The 18495-nt window shown below is 42.5% G+C and overlaps 1 protein-coding gene across 1 annotated transcript in view; it reads right to left on the bottom strand.

The window, feature by feature from the left end:
- Positions 1-214: 214 nt before the first annotated feature.
- LOC146796678 (uncharacterized) overlaps positions 215-18495 on the bottom strand; it is a 56288-nt gene continuing 38007 nt past the window's right edge. The window contains exons 7-10 of the mRNA XM_085631366.1: positions 1870-2040; positions 678-919; positions 474-577; positions 215-366 (exon numbers count right to left, since the gene is read on the bottom strand). Of these exons, the coding sequence (XP_085487492.1) occupies positions 215-366; positions 474-577; positions 678-919; positions 1870-2040 (669 nt within the window). The remainder of the gene's footprint in view (positions 367-473; positions 578-677; positions 920-1869; positions 2041-18495) is intronic.

Raw genomic sequence — 18495 nt, 5'->3', positions numbered from 1 at the left:
ATATATAGATTTAATACAGGTGGGCACATAATGTCCTTTGTGGGGAGTGGATGGAGAACAAGTTATCTTCTGAAAGAACACTGCAGCCAGTTCTCAGCACTAGCTGCAGCAAAATCCGTTGGTACCTGCATACCTCCCTGTCGCGGTGGACACGCTGCTTGAGATTTGGGACTATCCTTCTGGAAACCACTGTAATGTTACACAATCTGAAAAATTAAGTTCCTGATATCATGGAACCTTCTATTAAGCCCAGTGGCGGAGGACTAAATTCAAGTTTGGGTTGAACATAATTCTCAGAGACTCCAGTGTCAGCAGCATACTTGGCATTAACTGTGCACATTCCCGTTATCAACTGTCTTTCAAATACTACACACATGAGGAAATAAAGGTACTTTCAATCATGGTGGTCTCTACATAAACCCTTGCAGTCTCTAATATAGGAAATATGGTTCTTTACAGCCTCTATGCTTTACCTGTATCATTGAACTGTTCAGACAGATACTTCAGGCAATAGGAGTAAACAGATGCTTGTACAGGTGCTGGTAGTTGTGAGTAGGCATCACTCAGCATTTTTATTCTATTGGGAAAAAACAGACAAAAGTAAAAAAAAAAATTACAAATACAGTTACTAATACTTTTTTTAGAAATGTCTGATGCCCCATTAATGTTTTACTTACATATCCTGGTAAGTGTTGCATGTAATGTTAATGGGTAGTTGAGAAACAAGGGATTTATTCACTGCCGGTAGGAAGAGCTTGATGGTGACACGGAAAACCTCAACCCACTTGATCATGTTCTGCAGGCTCCATTTCTTATTGAGGACTAGGAACATATTTGTCAAAAGCTCTTGTTGAGTTGCAAACTGAATTGTGGAAAAGGCACCATAGCATGGCACTGAGCTTGAAGATAGCTGCAAGTCCTAGGAAAAAAATATATTGATTTCATTTACCAGCTTTTCTTTACCAGAAAATATCTAATTTATCCATAAAATATCTCACAAGGCAAAGAATATTAATTAATGTATGAGCCAATTATGAAAACATCTCCTTACACCTGGGGGATGGGCTAATATGTGACTGTCTGTCATATTATACCAGACTTTATGGTAAACAAATTCAACTGGTACTAGCTAATCGGATCTCTGCGATCACATCTGCAGTCAAACATCTCCTCTACATGTCCCAAATCCCACACCTGTAGCTAAAGTGACAAAGTATTCTCCATCATTGTTTCAAGGGTGTAAAAGTCCCTCCAGCTGAGGCTCTAAAGTCAACCCTTTGTGTGAAGATTCAGAAAACTACTCAAAGAGTATTCAATCTCTAACTCCATAATTTTAGCTTATCAATCAGTACTAGACGACAAACAGTCTTCCTCAGCGCCAAGAACCAACAAGCGAATCTTACTCTTAGTAAATGACGTTAACATAACATAACAATGTCAATGGATAGTTCGGCTGAAGATGGGAAACGAAGAGCTGGTACAGCTCCCAAAAATAATATGAGATAGGCCTTCACTGTCAGGGTCGGACTAGGGGAGAAAATCGACACAGGCACCAACTTTAAAAATTGCTCTCATTAGCAAATCTGATAACTTATAAAGTGAGTCAGATTTTTATGATGAGGGCAGTTTTAAACTAAAGATAATTGGAAAGATAAGCTGTATAAGTATTTTGTAAGGTATTGGAGACTGAATGCATTTAGGCTTGCTGCAGGCAATTTGTGTGGTAATATCAGAGAACTCCTCCTTAAAACGCGGCCGACCAGACTCTAAAACCAACCCATATATTGATCAGAGAGACCAGCCTTTTGTGCACTGTCAGATTACCCTATAGGCCAGTAGTACCCTGTAAACGACGCTAAAGTTACTTACCCCACAGAGAACACTTTGAAGTGTGTTCAGATATTCATCCAGTTCCACATAGCTTTCAAACTGCTTGACTTGGCTCAGAATAAAACTGGTTAAAGAGCTATTTTTCAGTGCATCTGCTATGATTGTGAACTCTGCCAGATTTGCAGGGGATAGATGCTCTATGTCGAATACCTGCATGTGAAAAAAAATCAGAACACCACGATAAACATCAACTTGAAATGTTTGCACTACTACATTGAGCCTTCCAGCAACAGAGAATTTGTCCTGTCAAAGTTGCTTAACAATTCACAATTACTTTTGCAAATGTAACTTTAAATATCACAAACCTATGAGAGATGCAAGGAAGAAGGGGCAAAATAGAGTTTCTTTCCACCTAGCGATTCAAAAGTTTATGTGCAGATGATTGTGTGACCCCAAAAGCATGACATGTTTACTAACCAGGTGGAGAAAAGGGTGGTCCCATGGAATCCCACGGGATCTATCCGATGCAGTTGATGCACCACACACAGGCCCCGATTCACAAGGAGGCTCCGCACTCGGGGTAGATCCTCCACACTTGTGCCGGGATCCCCACAAAGGGAAACTGCAGTTCGGAGAGCCGGCCACGAGTGCGGAGGCTCTTTGTGAATAGGGCCACAATGTGCTGCCGCCGTCTGCAGCAGTACTGGGCACATTGTGAGCGAAAATGCTGGAATGGGGGTTTGCTGTTCCCTCCAAACTTTGCTGTGCGTATTGGGGTACAGAGGGGGGGTCCACCCCATTAATAATAATGAATCATGTATTCTCATGGCTCACAACCCCTATGCATAAAGCATTAGTGAATCATTTACTCTGCAAAATCTCAAGCTGTTGCAGCTAAATATAATGAACTGTGCTGCAAGAAGCTGTGCTGTGGATCAGGCTCAAGATGTATTATTATAATTTTTTTTACCAATGTGAATCGCTATTTTGAAGGGTTTCAAGCAAACAGGAATTCTGGAACAGTGTATATTTGCCCTATAAATAATGAATATGATTACATTTTTTGGATGTTGTGACCTGAAGATCCGTAAATCAAAGCATAAGAACTTGTTTTGTTGCTCTTTTCTTTACGTGGCAGAAACAAACTAGTGAACACCCAGGAATCATAGCACAAATACACACTTTTTGACTACCCCTAAATAGAGCAGTCTCTTGAATGGGTGGCAGACTTCTTTCCTTCTGAGTCGCTGGCATACACGTTGCAGAAAAAAAAGTATTTGAGATTTGTTTTTTACATCAACTGTCCAAAACCCTGCTATTGCTACTCTTCCTCCCTCAGACAGAAGCATGCCATTCGAGGATGAGGAACCCTATGTTTGGCTGAGGTTCTGTCATTATCCATCCTTGCTGGGCGCAGCCTTTGACCGTGCACAATGAGTGTTGGGTGCTGGGTCTGGCTGACCCACTGCATATGGCCTTCATCTGTCCACTTGAGGGAGAGTGTTGATTTTGGAGCCTGCACATAGCCATATCACATCAGCCAGACCCTTCTGACATGACATTTGGCCATGTGCATCAGGGGTTGGACAAACATACTGGCCTGCATTCCGGTCCTGTGGCCAACAATGTGCTAGCAACTCTACCCCGCTGCACATAGCCTCTGTAATGCACAGTGGGGATTGAGCCCTGGGGTTGTGCAGAGCCAAGGCCCTGCACCCCTGCAGCAGATGGCTGAAGGTGCATTTAATTCCTTATTTCAACAAACAAATCCCAACCCAAATAATTTAAATAGAATGTACATTTAAAAAACCCATTAGCCGGGACAATCATGTCTCCAATTCACATATATTCTATATAAATGATACATACTTTTGATTGTGTTTACACTCATAAAGTGCAGTGCTTCAATCTCAATTTTGGGCAAGTACATTTAGAATTTTCTCTTCATTATTGTCATTTAATTGTCCCCAACATTTTCGAATCTACTACTATTGTCACTTTTCTAAACACAATCCCAATCTAGATGTCCCTTGAAAATTATTATGTTTGAATTTGACTCGTGTCCCTGCTGATGTTTTACACAACGCAATGCATTCAATCATATATAGTTCAATCCTAAATTATTGTATAATTGTTAGCAGATTTTTTTAACCACCATTGATTCCCATCCTATTGGAAGTTTATCAGTGTCATTCCTTAGAGAAGTATACCTTATTTGAACATGTATTTTTTATAATTTCTCAAATTCTCTTAATCATGCCCTCCAGTGGTGTTTCCTTACTTTTCTCTACTGATGTACTATGCTAATGCTCACATATTTAATCTATTCATAATATCCATTCATCCAATATCCAACGTGATTCTCCAGTGGATTTGTATCACCACTACTAAATTCCCAGCTGTTTGAGCTTGATCATATTTCTTTTATACAGGAAATTGCCTTGTTATGCAGAACATTGCTGAAGTTCTTGCAATCCTCTCATCATATTTAATGCCCATATACATATAATACAGCTGATTACTTCTAATTTTAAAAACCTCTTTTTGCAATTCCAAAGGTGCGCGCATAGTTCTTCATCCTGATTTACATCATTGGGAAACATGTGCGGAGTGACATTATATATCATGATTCTCTTTGATGCACCATTTTTTCTCTGTTCCCACCTCTTTCTAGTTTTTGCATAAGATCAGTTCCACAAAAGCTAAGTTTATTCCATTCATTTTGATGTTTTTTACCATATGCTTGGCCACCGTATTACTTCTGTCTCTGTTTGTTGTGGCCCTATTTTCGAGGGTTCGTTTTTTCACTTGGCAAGTTGTGCTCCCAGAGTTTTTCAAATTCTCCAGTATTGAATCTTTCATAGATTCACATGCGTCGTAATGGTGGGAGTCTCGTGGTAATTAGAAAAGAAGTACCATAGAAGGACATAGATACCACCAAATGGGAAACAAAAACTTGTACATTCGTCCTCATCATTATGTAGGTCCAAACTTCGACCAGTCAGAGACCAGCCTTAGACCTCATCTCCCCAGTTAGAGCCATCAGATCTCAGATTTCTAACTGCACGTCGTGTGTAAGTTAGTCTCCCTGAGCTCTGCTCAGTTTGTCAGTGAGTGAACTTTTGACCCTGCTTGAATTCACCTCAAGGTATTGTGTTCTACCTTCTTTACTTTAAGGATGTCTGAAGGATCTAAGAAGAGGCTTTTCAGGCCCTGTAGATCCTGTGGAAAGGCAAGACGTTTTTCTGAAGATCCACATAAGGACTACCTTTATTGCCTCTATCCTAAGCATACAGCCAAGGACTCGAAATAGTGTAGAACAGATTATTATTATGGCTCCAGAAAAAGAAATCTAAACCAGAATCTGAATCTGATGTTGAAGAAAGCCCTGGGCCATCCTCTCTTGAGAGAAAGCGTAAAAATAAGGGCTTTACCTCATTAAAGGCTGATTTAAAGAAATTAAAGGCAGAAAAACCCTTCTCTGCCGAAAAGACAGACTCTAAGCCTAAAGATTCAGGCCTGAAGAAACCATCTGCTGCCTCTCTGCCTGTCACACCTCTCAAACAGGTCTCGTTGATGGACTCGTCGTCGAGAACTTCTTCAAAATCTCTGACTTCTGTGGCATCGACTACTTCGATGACGGCCTTGGCGACAGCATCGTCGATGAGCATGGCGACGCCGATTTCATCGTCGACGGCTTTGTCGATGACAACTTACACTGTGTTGACGATTGCGTCTACGACTTCGTCGGTGGGAACAACATCACCGTCGACGAGGCAGTGTTCAAATCAACTTCTCGCCCAGTATCGACGACGATTACAATCAGACGTGTTACCTCGTCAACAGGTACAAAAAATCTGCATTCAGTTGCAAAATCACCAGGATTGTCACCATTACCTATAATCTCACCATTGCTGCCTTTTCACCTGCTTGATACGGATGAGTCAGGGGACGAGAGTCTTTCTAGTCCCGCTTACAGTCCCTTGCAACTCAGAGTCAAATGCCAGGACACTGGAAGAGGAAGAGGAAGCGCAAGAACACGCAGACTATATGGAGGCAGATTATTCATTTTCAGGACGTTCTCAGGGGCAACGTTATGACTTTTTTCAGTAGCACTATCCTTATGAGACTTATGAAGAACCTCAGGAGGTTCAGAGAGATTCCATGCTGGTCCCACTCTCCTTGGTGCCGGATCTTAAACATATGTTAAACGATTATTATAAAAGATTTCCGGAAACTCATGCTCCGGTTCCATTGGCAACTGGCGGTACAGGTATGCAAGTTGCTCCGCCTCCACCAGTAGTTAATCCACCGCCTGTGGCACAGATTGAGAAACAGGCTCCTCGGTGTATAACAGTATAGGATGATTACATCAAAAGTGAAGCAGACGATCAATCAGAAGAAGGTGAGCTCACTCAAGATCTGGACCTTCTTGGCCAAGAATGGGATGATTATGTGGCTCCATCTTCACCGACGCCTTCCCCTCCCCGGTGGCTTCCCCCCTGGGAGATAGCGGGGGCTTTCATGAAGTGCTTGAGAGAGCTTCTAAAAGGTTTGATTTGCTCCTGCCTGTGGTGCAAACCGAATGCTTTCTTAATTATTTTAAAGATGCATCGAAGAAATCAGTTAGATCCATTCCGATTGTGGACTACATCTGGTGTGAGGGTTTGAAGATAATGAAGAACCCAGCCTCCATTCCTACTGTGTTGCCGAGGATGGAGAAGAAATACAAGGCACCTGATTCTGCTCCAGCATGTTTAATTGGCCATCCTCACCCGAAATCAGTGATAATGCAGGCCGCTCAGAGGCGATTCAGGAATCCTCAATCTCCTTGTTCGGTGCCCCCAGACAGGGAAGAAAAACGCTTGGATAGCATCGGCAAGCGTTTTGCTACTATGGCGGCTACTTCTATCAAGGCCTCTAACGCCTAAGCATTCTTGGGGAGGTATGACCGTCAGTTATGGTCTTCTCGAATTCCTCCCAGATGATAAAAAGAGAGAAGCGAAGGATCTTTTGCAGGTGGGTGCTAAAGCGTATTCGGAGGTGATTGACTCCGCAAAGGATCTATCATCTATTGCTTTCAGACAAATGGCAGGTGCCACAGTCCTTCATAGACAGGGCTGGCTTAGGGCGACGTCTTTCCGCCCGAAGTCCAATCAAAAGTGTTAGACATGCCCTACAATGGGGAAAACCTTTTTGGAAAACACGTAGACAAGGAACTACAAGGCATCAAGAAGGATACGGAAACTGCATGTTTCTTGGGCACATTACAACAAAGGCATTTTCAGTCCTTTTTTGCGGAGATAGAGGAAGAGGTCAGTTTCAGCAAAGACCGTCTTATCAATCCTACAGATATCAGCCACATGGTCAGAATTACAGATCGCAATATGGCAGACAGCAACAGCAGCAATTTAATTCCTCCAACATGTCTTACAATCAGCAATGAGCTAGGCGCACGCCTGCAGGACGAGGAAAGTTACAGGATTCCTCAAGACGTCAGTGACTTTTATCTCCAGCCAGCCACCACATTTCGATCTCAACACCTTTGGTCTCTTCGGCTCTCTCCATTTCTAAGTCAATGGCTAACCATCATGAAGGACAAATGGGTGCTGGATATTATCCAACACGGCCACACCTTGGAATTTGTCCGCAAACTTCCTCGAACTCCACCCCCAAGAAAAATGCATCACCCGCATTTGTCATCACTAGGACAAGAAATTAAGACTCTACTTAAGAAAGGGGCGATAGAAAGAGTGCCTTTCGGACAACGAGGGAAAGGCTTTTACTCCAAAGTCTTCTTAATAAAGAAAAAATGCGGGAAATGGAGGCAGGTAATGGACCTCATGTGGCTAAACAAATACATCAATAAAACAATCGTTCGGCATGTTATCCGTTCAAGAGATTCTTTTATTAATAAGCAAGAGAGATTTTCTATCGTCCCGCGATCTCTTGGACGCACACTTTCACATTCCTATTCACGCAAAGCATTGCTAATTCCTAAGATTCGAGGTGACTGGGGATCACTACCAATTCAAAGTCTTGCCATTTGGCCTTCGCTCAGCACCCAGAGTGTTCACGAAATGTATGGTTCCGGTAGCGGCTTTTCTGAGAAGACTGGGACACCAGGTTTACCCCTACCTGGATGACTGACTGATGAAGGGTGCTACATTTTACTCTACCAGAAAATCCATGCAGGCTTGTCAGCGGCTCTTAAAGACTCTGGGGTTACAACTCACACTTAATTCCGAACCAGAAGCGTGTTTTTCCTAGGAGGGCTCCTAAACACAAAGTCAACGAAGGCGTATCCCACTTCAGAGCGGAAGCTAAAAATAATGCGCTTAGCCTCCCTTCTGCGTTCAAAAGATGCCACTTCTGTGAGAGTGTTCAAGTCATTACTAGGGATGATGTCATCATGCATCCCGTTGATTCCAAACAGCCAGCTTCACATGAAGCCTCTCCAGGAGCAGTTAGACATGCAATGGGTGCAGGTGCACAGCTCATTCGAGGACATAATCTCTCTCTTTCAGACGATAAAACACATCTCTGTCATGGTGGGAAAAAGAGATCTATATCTCTCCAGGCCTCTCGTTCCAACCAGCACAGCCTCATTATAATATGACAACGGACGCTTGAATGGATGGCTGGGGGGAAAAGGGGGGGGGGGCGCATCTCCAGGAATTGCAAATACACGGAAAATGTTCCCTTCAGGACGTTCACACATCAATGTTTCGGAACTAAGGGCAGTTTTTCTTGGGTTGCAGGCCTTTCTTCCCAGAATCCAGGGATCCTCCATTCTAGTAAGAACAGACAATACTACAACGATGTTCTATCTTGCCAAACAGGGGGGTACCATTTCTCTCACTTTATCAGAGCAAGCCCAGGAAATTTGGAAGTGGCTCATTAATCACAACAAAACATTGCAAATAGAGCATGTTCCAGGCGTGGACAATGATTGGGCAGATTCTCTAAGCAGAACCAATTCACTATGTCACGAATGGGAGTTAGACGTAATCCAGCTGAAAAGGGTCTTCAAACTGTGGGGCACTCCAAAACTGGATCTTTTTGCGACAGAAAACAACGAGAAGTGCGAGAAGTTCGCCTGCAGGTTCCCTCAGAGGAACTCTTTGGGAAACGCGCTGCAGATGCGATGGATGGGGACTTTTGCCTCTGCGTTCCTGCCATTTCCTCTCATCCCGAGAGTGCTGAACAAAGTGAAGAAAGAACCATGCCATCTCATTCTCATAGCTCCGACATGGCCGAGGCAATTTGGGTAGACGGAGCTTCTCCTGTGCTCGATGTCCCCGCACATTTGCTTCCCTCCACTGCCAAATCTACTCTCAATGAATAATGGTCAAATTGTTCATCCTCAAAAAAAGTCTCTAAGTTTGTCAGCCTGGAACCTCATGACTCTGAATTTACAAATGGAAACATCACTCCGGATTGCAGGTCTATTCTACAATGAGCCAGAGCTCCTTCCACTAACAAGTCTTATTCTGCAAAAGGAAGAGATTTTGCCATTGGTGCGCGGAGAAGGAACTGCATCCTTTGCTATCAACTCCGGAACAGGTTTTGCCTTACTTACTTCCACTTAGCTAAATCAAAACTGTCTCACTCGTCAATCAAGGTACACTTGGTAGTAATTTCCAGGTTTCGCAGAAAGCCAGGTAAGCTTTCTTTGTGGTCAACAAGAATTGTCAAGGAGTTTATGAAAGGTCTCTTCAGGGTTTTCCGACCCTTAAAGCTCCCTGCAGTTCCGTGGGAATTAAACACAGTACTGGCTAAATTGATGAAATCGCCTTTCGAGCCCATTGATAAGGCTGATTTAAAATATGTTTCTTGGAAAACGGCTCTCCTTTTAGCCCTCACGTCGGCTAGAAGAATAAGTGAAATTCAGCCTTTCCTTCAATTCAGACAGGATAAACTTTTGTTGAGAACGAATCCTCAATTCATTCCCCAAAGTTCCAACTTCATTTCACTTGAATGAACCAGTAGTGCTTCCCACGTACTTTGGGAACCCTTCAACCGCCGCAGAAAGAGCATTGCACTCTTTGGATGTGAAGCGTTGCATCAAGTTCTACATACATAGAACAAAGACTTTTAGGAAATCAGATCAGTCATTTGTGTCCTTTACTTCACCACGGAAGGGTCAAGCCCTTTCAAGGAGCAGTATTGCACGTTGGATTTCCTCTGCGATTATTTTCTGCCACAGCAAGTCTGGAAGGCCTTTGTCTACAAAAGTGTCTGCGCACTCCACGAGGAAGATGGCAGCCTCTACAGCTTTGTTTGCTGGTGTGTCGCTTCCGGACATTTGTAGAGCGGCACTATGGTCCAATGTGCATACGTTCACTAAGCATTACTGCTTGGACTTGGCATGGAAAGCGGACGCTGCAGTGTGTCAAGCTGTCCTGAGACATCTGTTTACTTAAGGTACAATCTTTCATATCTATCAATTCTATTTGTTTGGTATATTTGGCCGTTGCAGTTTATTTACTAGTTTATGATTAAGGCTCCCTGTTTTCCGTTTTTACTGATTTTTACAGATATATACAGACAGAAAACCATTTATTTTCTTGTCTGTATTTATTTTTAAATGTGGATAAAAACGGAAATTGGGTGCTTTTTTAGTGATTCTAAATACACTTTGCAATGACTGCCAGGCCAATTGCTGTGTGGATTGAAAGGTAAGGGGGTAAAAAAGAAAGGAATTTTAGTAAATAGGCTTAAACAGCAGTAGATATGCACAAGGCTAATTCTGAAATGTGCATATTTCCATATAAGTGTATTGATTTGTCTTCTGCGGGTGTTCATATTTCTGAAACCTGGCAGGCATTCAAGCATGACTGCATATTTATTGGTTAAATACATGTGGAAATATACCAGTTTAAACTCAATTTTGTTCACAAAACCCATAATAAATAGGGATAAATACTGATAAAGTTGACAAAAAATAAATATGGATCAATACAGACGGAAATGTCAAAAAAAAAAATACCATAGAGCCAGGAGCCCTATTTATGATTTTATTGGACTCATGATGCATATGTATTAGTATATTTTTCAAAATGTCTCCTTTATGGCACAAGAAGGTCTTCGCCTAGATGCAAACTAAGAGAATTATACTGCTAACTACTCTGATGCAAGCATATGAATCAATGAAAGATTCAATACTAGAAAAAAAATAAGTTACTTACCAGTACACTGTAGTTCTCCAGTATTGATATATTTCATAGATTCACATGAGGCCCTTCCTCCTCCCCGTCTAGGCTTTCCACTTCTGATCCCATGTTATTTCTTACCTTAGCACACTTGTGCATTAAATCTGAGGTCTGATGGCTCTTACTGGGGAGATGAGTTCTAGAGCTGGTCTCTGATTGGTCGAGTTTGGACCTACATAATGATGAGGACGAATGTACAAGTTTTTCTTTCCCTTTTGGTGGTCTCTATGTACTTCTATGGTACTTCTTTTCTAATTACAGCGTGACTCGCACCATGACGACGGGGAAGATACAAGCATGTGAATCTATGAAAGATATCAATACTGGAGATCCACAGTGTACAGGTAAGTAACTTGTTTTTTACATGAACATTCTATTTGCTCATGCATGTAATGTGTTGTTCAATCCTGCATTTTTGTCCTGCATATGTCATGAATTGCTGTGTGTTTCTGTCAAATTCACCAGCTTTGCATTTTTTGCATTCCAAAAACTTGGAGGAGTGATCCAATTCTCATTTCTATTCTGAAATAGCGATGTACAAACTTGTTTTTTAAATTGTGAGCTCTCCTAAAAGTGATGCACGGGTTGTTGCCTATTTGTTCCGCCATTGTCGGATAATTTTTAAGAGACCCCAATGTTTCCAAAGTATTTGTTTTCGTTTGTTTACCTCTGCCAAGAAACTCGTTATCTATCACACTAATTTTAGTTGATTCCATTGGTTTCTCTTTTGTTTGTAATACTTGATTTGTTTCTTTAGATTTAAATTTTAGAAGACTAGATTCAATAATCCTGGCTGAATATTTACTCATACTGAAGCACATTCTTATTTCAAGGCTATGATTGTTAAATTCCTTTTCTTGTGAGCAATTTCTTTTAATGCATAAACATTTGCCATAAAGAATATTCAATTTTAGATTGGTTTGGTGAAAGCTTTCTGCATGAAGAACTGAGTTTATGGCTGCTTACGATGCAATGTTGTAGAAACCATATTATCACATATGTGAATTTCCGCGTCTAGGAATGTTACTTCGGTTTCACTTATTTCATATGTGAACTTTAATTTGGCTGGATTTCCATTCAGGATGGTATAGTATTTCTCAAATCCCAAATAGATTTGTTGTCAATATGTTCTGCATTGATCCTTATCTCTTTTTGTTGAATCTTCCAGGGTGCACAGTGTCATGAGAGTTGGTATATCCCCAACCGTGAGCTCAGTTGTTAGTTTCTCACATCTGTGTTGTTGATCCCTGTATCCTCCTTTTCAGCAAAGATCTTTGGCAACTTTATTTTTCATACATACTTATTAGATCAATTCAGGTTTCTGGAATGTCAATATGTGGGGTAGGATAGAAATTCACCCCCTTCTCCAGTAATTCAGTTTACATCTCTATTTTTGTTCTTTGTGACAAATTTATAACATTCATTGCATGCATCATGTGTTCTTCTTTCATTTGCCTCCTCTGATTCGGACTCCAGATCTGACAGGATCCTTTCCCTATTTTGCCTCACCTTGTTATCCTCCTTTTGTCCCACAACCCTCCCCCTTCCTCTTCGTTTTGGTATGTTGAGAGTTTTTTCCCATTGATGTTGTTGGAGTGCGAGGCACATCTCGTCTAAAAAAGACAGTTTCTTGTCTCTCTGGGATTGATTTCATGGTCCTTCATTTTTATTCAAGTCCGTATTTGATTGACTTGATTCATTGCTTGTTGACTTCATTGTATTTTGATCCACCATATTTCTTTACAAATGTGAAGATTCCACCCTCTTTATAATCCTCCTTATCCAGTATTGGGGTATCTTTCAAAGATTCACATGCTTGAATCATTCCCCATCATCGAAGTGGGGCTCCCACTTCGACGACGGGGAATGATTCAAGCATGTGAATCTATGAAAGATACCAATACTGGATAACTGCAGTTACAGGTAAGTAACTCACTTCTTATCCTTCAGGATTTTTTATTGCTTTGTGTTACTTCTTCATGTTTTTCTGTATTGTTAATCATTTTTGCATTCAATTTTTTATGTTCATCTGGGACTTCTAAAATCTCCATTCTTTGCTTTAAATCCTAAAGTTGTTGTTTAATTTTCTGCAGTGCTATTTTTGCATGTTTAATAGGAATTCCCAAAAGTCCTAAGGAGAAGGATAGGATGTATTTCCCCCATTCTTGGAGGAGCTCTGCACTAGTGTCACACTGGCTCGACATTAGGAAAATTCACAAGCCACGAGCCTTTGTACCTTTGCATATTTTTTCAAGGTTGACACATCCCGCCCTTTGTTGACTTTTTTTCGCAATACTTTTTGCCACCCTCTCAATTTATTTTGGTATCCCCAATTTCCTTTCTTGTTCACTATTATTAAGTTCTCTTTGAGTATTTCAATTTGGTTGGATAATAAACACTGTGTTTAGTTTACGTTGCACATGAAAAGCATATTGTCATTTAAAAAAGAGTGAAACTTCTATTCCCATGTGGGAAGTAGATATGGCGCCAATCATGAGGAAAGTACATAAACAATGATAAAAGACTACATGGTAGCCCGTAATCAAGGTCCGGTGGGATGGAAACACTTTAGTATTTGTTTGGTGAAATATGGACAGAAAAAAAAACTACTTTGTTTGTGTGTGCGATTCGTCTGTAACAGTAGGTAACTGTTTTCTGGATGTGTATGTATAACAGCTGGGTCCAGACGTGGGAAGCCCCCCGCCCCCCCAACGTCCCGAAAATTATCCGACCGTTTGGACCTATCTATCTATCTATCTATCTATCTATCTATCTATCTATCTATCTATCTATCTATCTATCTATCTATCTATCTATCTATCTATCTATCTATCTATCTATCTATCTATCTATCTACTCATTCATAAGGGCCTGGCTACCAAGCCACATGGCAACAGCCTGTGCCAAATGGGTGTAGGTGTCCTATAGTTGAAACCAACCACCTGTGGATGGTGGAAAGGCTGAGTGTAGTGGCCATTTGTGGTAGGTTGATCAAAGGGCCTGGTCATAGGTCAGGTCCTACCATCAATGGCAATGTGAGGTGGCGGTAGCCTGCCAGCGGCCAGATGGGCGCAGAATGTGAGATACATGCCCCTCATGGATGGTGCACAGGTCCTGGTCAAAGCCGTGATCACTGGGTGTTGGCCACCTGCAGCAGGTTGAGTGAAGGGCCTTGTTAAAGGCTGAGTCATACAGCCAGCCATTGTACACAATTCCAGGCAATGCGCATCATGAGATGGCTGACAGCAGCAAGCTGGGCACAGGACCTGGCTCTAGGCCAGTCCCTGTGGACTGTCCTGGCTGCGCATGGCTCAAGGCTGTGGACAGGTCGGGTTGGAAATAAAGTACATAATATAAAATCCCATGAAATTCACTGAAGAAACTACATTTAAAAAGTGAGGTATGGTTCTGACTGAAACGCCTAAAACGTCTAAAATTCAGCATAATGGGTAGTAATGCATACAATTTGCTGACAGCACAACAACAAAGAAGACCTAACAATTGAACTACATGGCAAAAGCATTACCAACCATGATTAACTGTTGAATTTCTGTGGTTTTGGTTGCTTGAGCCAGAATCATAATTCGCTTTTTATCTGTAAAGTCCAGCCTCTTATATTTACTATAAATATTTAACTGCACAAAATGTTGTTGTTCAATAATTTGGCTATAGTTTTGTCGTATAATACTAGGCTCCCAATATTCTGGTATAATACCATCAAAGCCAAACAACCTCTCCATCCAAAGGGAAACTGGAGCACTCAAAGCAGTGAATGAGTGGTCTGCCAATGATGATTAGCTCAGTGGCAATGGGAGAATGTCTCTAGTCAAAGTGGTGCCCAGTGTACATTGGGCTGGTTCCAGTGGTGTAATAGGATGTCACTGGACACAGTAAAGAGGTGAGGTTAGGGCACATATTAGTGTGAAACAAGCTCAGAGTGTGAACTAGCTACCATGTGACCGAATGCAATCTGTGGTTGTCACCCAAGTATGTTAAATAACATAACATGTATTTTTTTTTTTGCAGAGTTTTATATAGCGCGAACTTGACCGGAATCCAATCAGGTATCAGAGCGCTTTACATAGCACCAGTTACGTTACATGAGGACACACATTCTTTTTTTGTTAGGCACAGGGAGATTAAGTGATTTGCCCAGAATCACAGGATGTTCAGCGTCATTACCGAGACTCGAACCCAGTTCCCCAGGTCCGAGGTCCAGTGCCCTAGCCGTTAGGCCAACTCCTCTCCCCAATATTTGTAAAGCATATGTTCACCCGTAGGCCTCTTGGCGCTGAATAGCAGATGTTTATTATTACCCAACTCATTGGTACTCATTTTATTGCCCTCAGTGGACCCTCCAGTATTTTAGCCTGTGACCATGAGGTCAAACACAGCCCCATACAGTGGACACATTAGTCTATTACACCAACAGACCTTGCATAATAACTTAAGCGATCAATATTTCAAAGATGGCAGCCAAGTTATTCAGTTTTGGGGGCACTCCCTGGAAACTACAGGCATACTAGCACAGGGGCTTCCTAGTTTAGTGTTAAATAACACCAAGTTTTATAATCATGGCAACTCAGGAAACATTCCTTAGAAGGGAAAGGATACACTAGTTTCAATGTCAGCATGATATGGCACACAAAATGAAAGGAATCCCACATGTCTCTGGCACAAAAGGGGAAAATCTAGTTTCCTCTCGAGTGTGTGATAAAGAGATGTAGGCAAGCCTCAATGTCCAGGAGGTTTGTTGTGACTCATTCATGTCACACTTTCATCGACCACTGTCTCATAACTTAGAGTGGCTATCTTGGGGTGTTGGTTGGGGGGTAATGCAAGCCTTCCAATATGTACGGTCATTCGGTGCACATCCTTAATTGATGGAAGTTGGTGAGGTAAAAGGTATACTATTGTCAGACTTTGAAACTAAAGTCCATGAGCCAGATTCACTAACCTTTTGTGCACCGCAACACACCACATACATGTCCTGCAATGCGTTGTGTGGAAGGAAGAGAGCAGAATTGTGCCATATCCACTAAGACATGGTGCGCTTCTCTATCCTTGCACTGGAGCACTTATGGCAATCTAGTGCCAGAGCAGGCACCCTTGCGTTGCCGCGCATTACTATGTGGGTGAAAAGTGATGCAAGGCATTACAAATATCGACTTATGTGGATTTGTAAATGTCACTTAAGAACTTGTGTTGCCTTGCATCGACTTACATGACATTTGAAAAAGCAGGTGCTTAGTAAATCTAGCCTCATGTGTGCTTCCACAATGCTTTGTGGTCAATTGTATTATAGGCTGCAGAGAGGGTGAGCAGCATCTGACAGGTTGCAACCTCAATTACTTTAAGGGTTGCAATATTCATCGAGCATTGTAGTCCAAAGCCAGAGTAATAGTTTGTACAAATGTAATCTTGTTGATTAAATTTAAGTTGGCCATCTAATACTATGTAAAAAAAAAAAAATCGTATTATATCGCGCGAACTAGACCCTAAGGCATCAGGGCGCTATATATGAGCACCAGTTGCATTACAAACAGTGCTTTAAATGGAAACAAATAAGTGCAGGTACTCATTTAATTGAGCTAGGGGCGCGGTAGTGGGCAGGGTTAGAGGCGGGGTGAGACATGATGATATAAAAACATTTCTGTTGAGTATTAATTTTGTCCTTGATAGTTGTCTCAAACTTTTCATATGTGCAGAGAAGGGCATTTACACCGGTTGCAGGACATACCAAAACATGTGAGAAATGTATGAAAATAAACAAAATGTGCTAACTCGTTACACAAAATGAATGTCAAACACCATATGTTAATATTTTCTTGTTTTGCAATATTTGCAGCTTTTTAATGTCATACTGTTCCTCCTTACTTGCATTTGGCACAATCCTTTTATATTAAGGAGTGCACACACATACACACAAAACGAGTACTCCTCGCATTTCTTTTCAAATACCTCCTGAGTGTCCTGATTCTCTACCAATCTGATTTCATTTCTCTCACACACAAACATACACACAAACAAACAGACCAACAATCTCTATCAGTCGTCACATCTCTAACCTCTCGATCCCTCCCCCTCACTTCTCTCCCATTTGTATCTAACTCCGTCCCACTCTGTTTACCCCAATTGTATCCTATCATTCTCTAGCATCACTCTCTCTATTCCTCCGTGCCTATCTTACTCTTTCCATAGCTGTCTCAATCGCTTACCCATCTCTATCTGCGCTTACCCCTCTATCTTTTTCCCCTTTAAACTCTTGTCTGCTTCTTCTATCTCTGCCCCTTCACTCTTCACCTTCTCTCACCCCATTATCCGTCCTCTCGCCTCAACAGAAGACCCCACGGTTAGTTATATTTAATTTGTAAAACGCGCAGCTACTCGGAAGTGTCCCGGCGTTGTATAGCGCTGGGGAACCCATCCTGGCTTTCCCTGTGAGATGGTCCCTACTGGGCATCTCCAAGGTGAAGACAGGCATCCCCGGCGCTGATGGGGACGTAAGTGGAGATTAAGCAAGCTATTGCCCAGAGTTGCTGAGTGGGATCAATGGTTAGAGTGGGCACCGAGGCGAGAATTATCGAGTCCGCTGACCTTGGCCCAAGACCCTGCCGCGACGGGAATCGAACCCTGGTCCCTGGCCGACTTCTGCTTCCGGGTCTGCCGCCTCTAACCATTGAGCCACACCAATCCACCAAGTAAGGTTTCAGTGGCAGACAGCGAGCACTGCTGGGTCGTGAACATGTGCAGAGTCCAGCAGAGTAGAGGTCAGTGGTAGAACAGTACTGGCCTCTGATGGGAAGGTCAGTAGACCACCTCTCACCTCACCTGGGCACAAGGGAGTCTGCCTGGGTAGTCCCCACCACCTAATTCCCACCCATCATGGACTCAATGTCACATCAGGTGGGCGGGGTGGGGGTTGATTTGCAGGGGCAAGTGAGTCAGGGGAAAGACAGTCAGACCCCAGTGAGAGGCCAAGGGGTGAAAATGGCCCTTGTCACATGGGTTCTTAAGTGGCCACTCCTGAGCAGGATCCCCCCCCCCCCCCCACTTATTCAGTCTGCACACGTCACTGTGCCCGAGGTAGAAAATGTCCAAACACTATCTAACAATACGTCCCCGCATGGAGGCTCAGCAGGGGACTGTTGAGGACAATGAGAGCTTTCATCTGGGTGGGGAGGGAGCGGAGGCCCACTTGCCGCCGCAGCAGCAGGCCTCCAGCAGGCAGTTCAGGCCCCATTGTGCCGCTTGCCACAGCTGAATGACACAGACAAACGGCAAAACGGTAAACCTGCTGCTAAAAAACAGGAAGACAGCTGGCCCTCGGCACCAGCCCAGTGCCCATCTTATCAATTCAATCCTGAGTACCGGTACTCTCCTTGACAGTGGAGAAGTGCCGGTACACAGCTTGGTAAAAATAAGAAGTGCCGGTACTCAGTACCGGTGA

Source organism: Triturus cristatus, chromosome 10 (assembly GCF_964204655.1).
Source record: "Triturus cristatus chromosome 10, aTriCri1.1, whole genome shotgun sequence".
NCBI lineage: Eukaryota > Metazoa > Chordata > Amphibia > Caudata > Salamandridae > Triturus > Triturus cristatus.
This window is presented reverse-complemented; position numbering and strand designations above follow the sequence as displayed.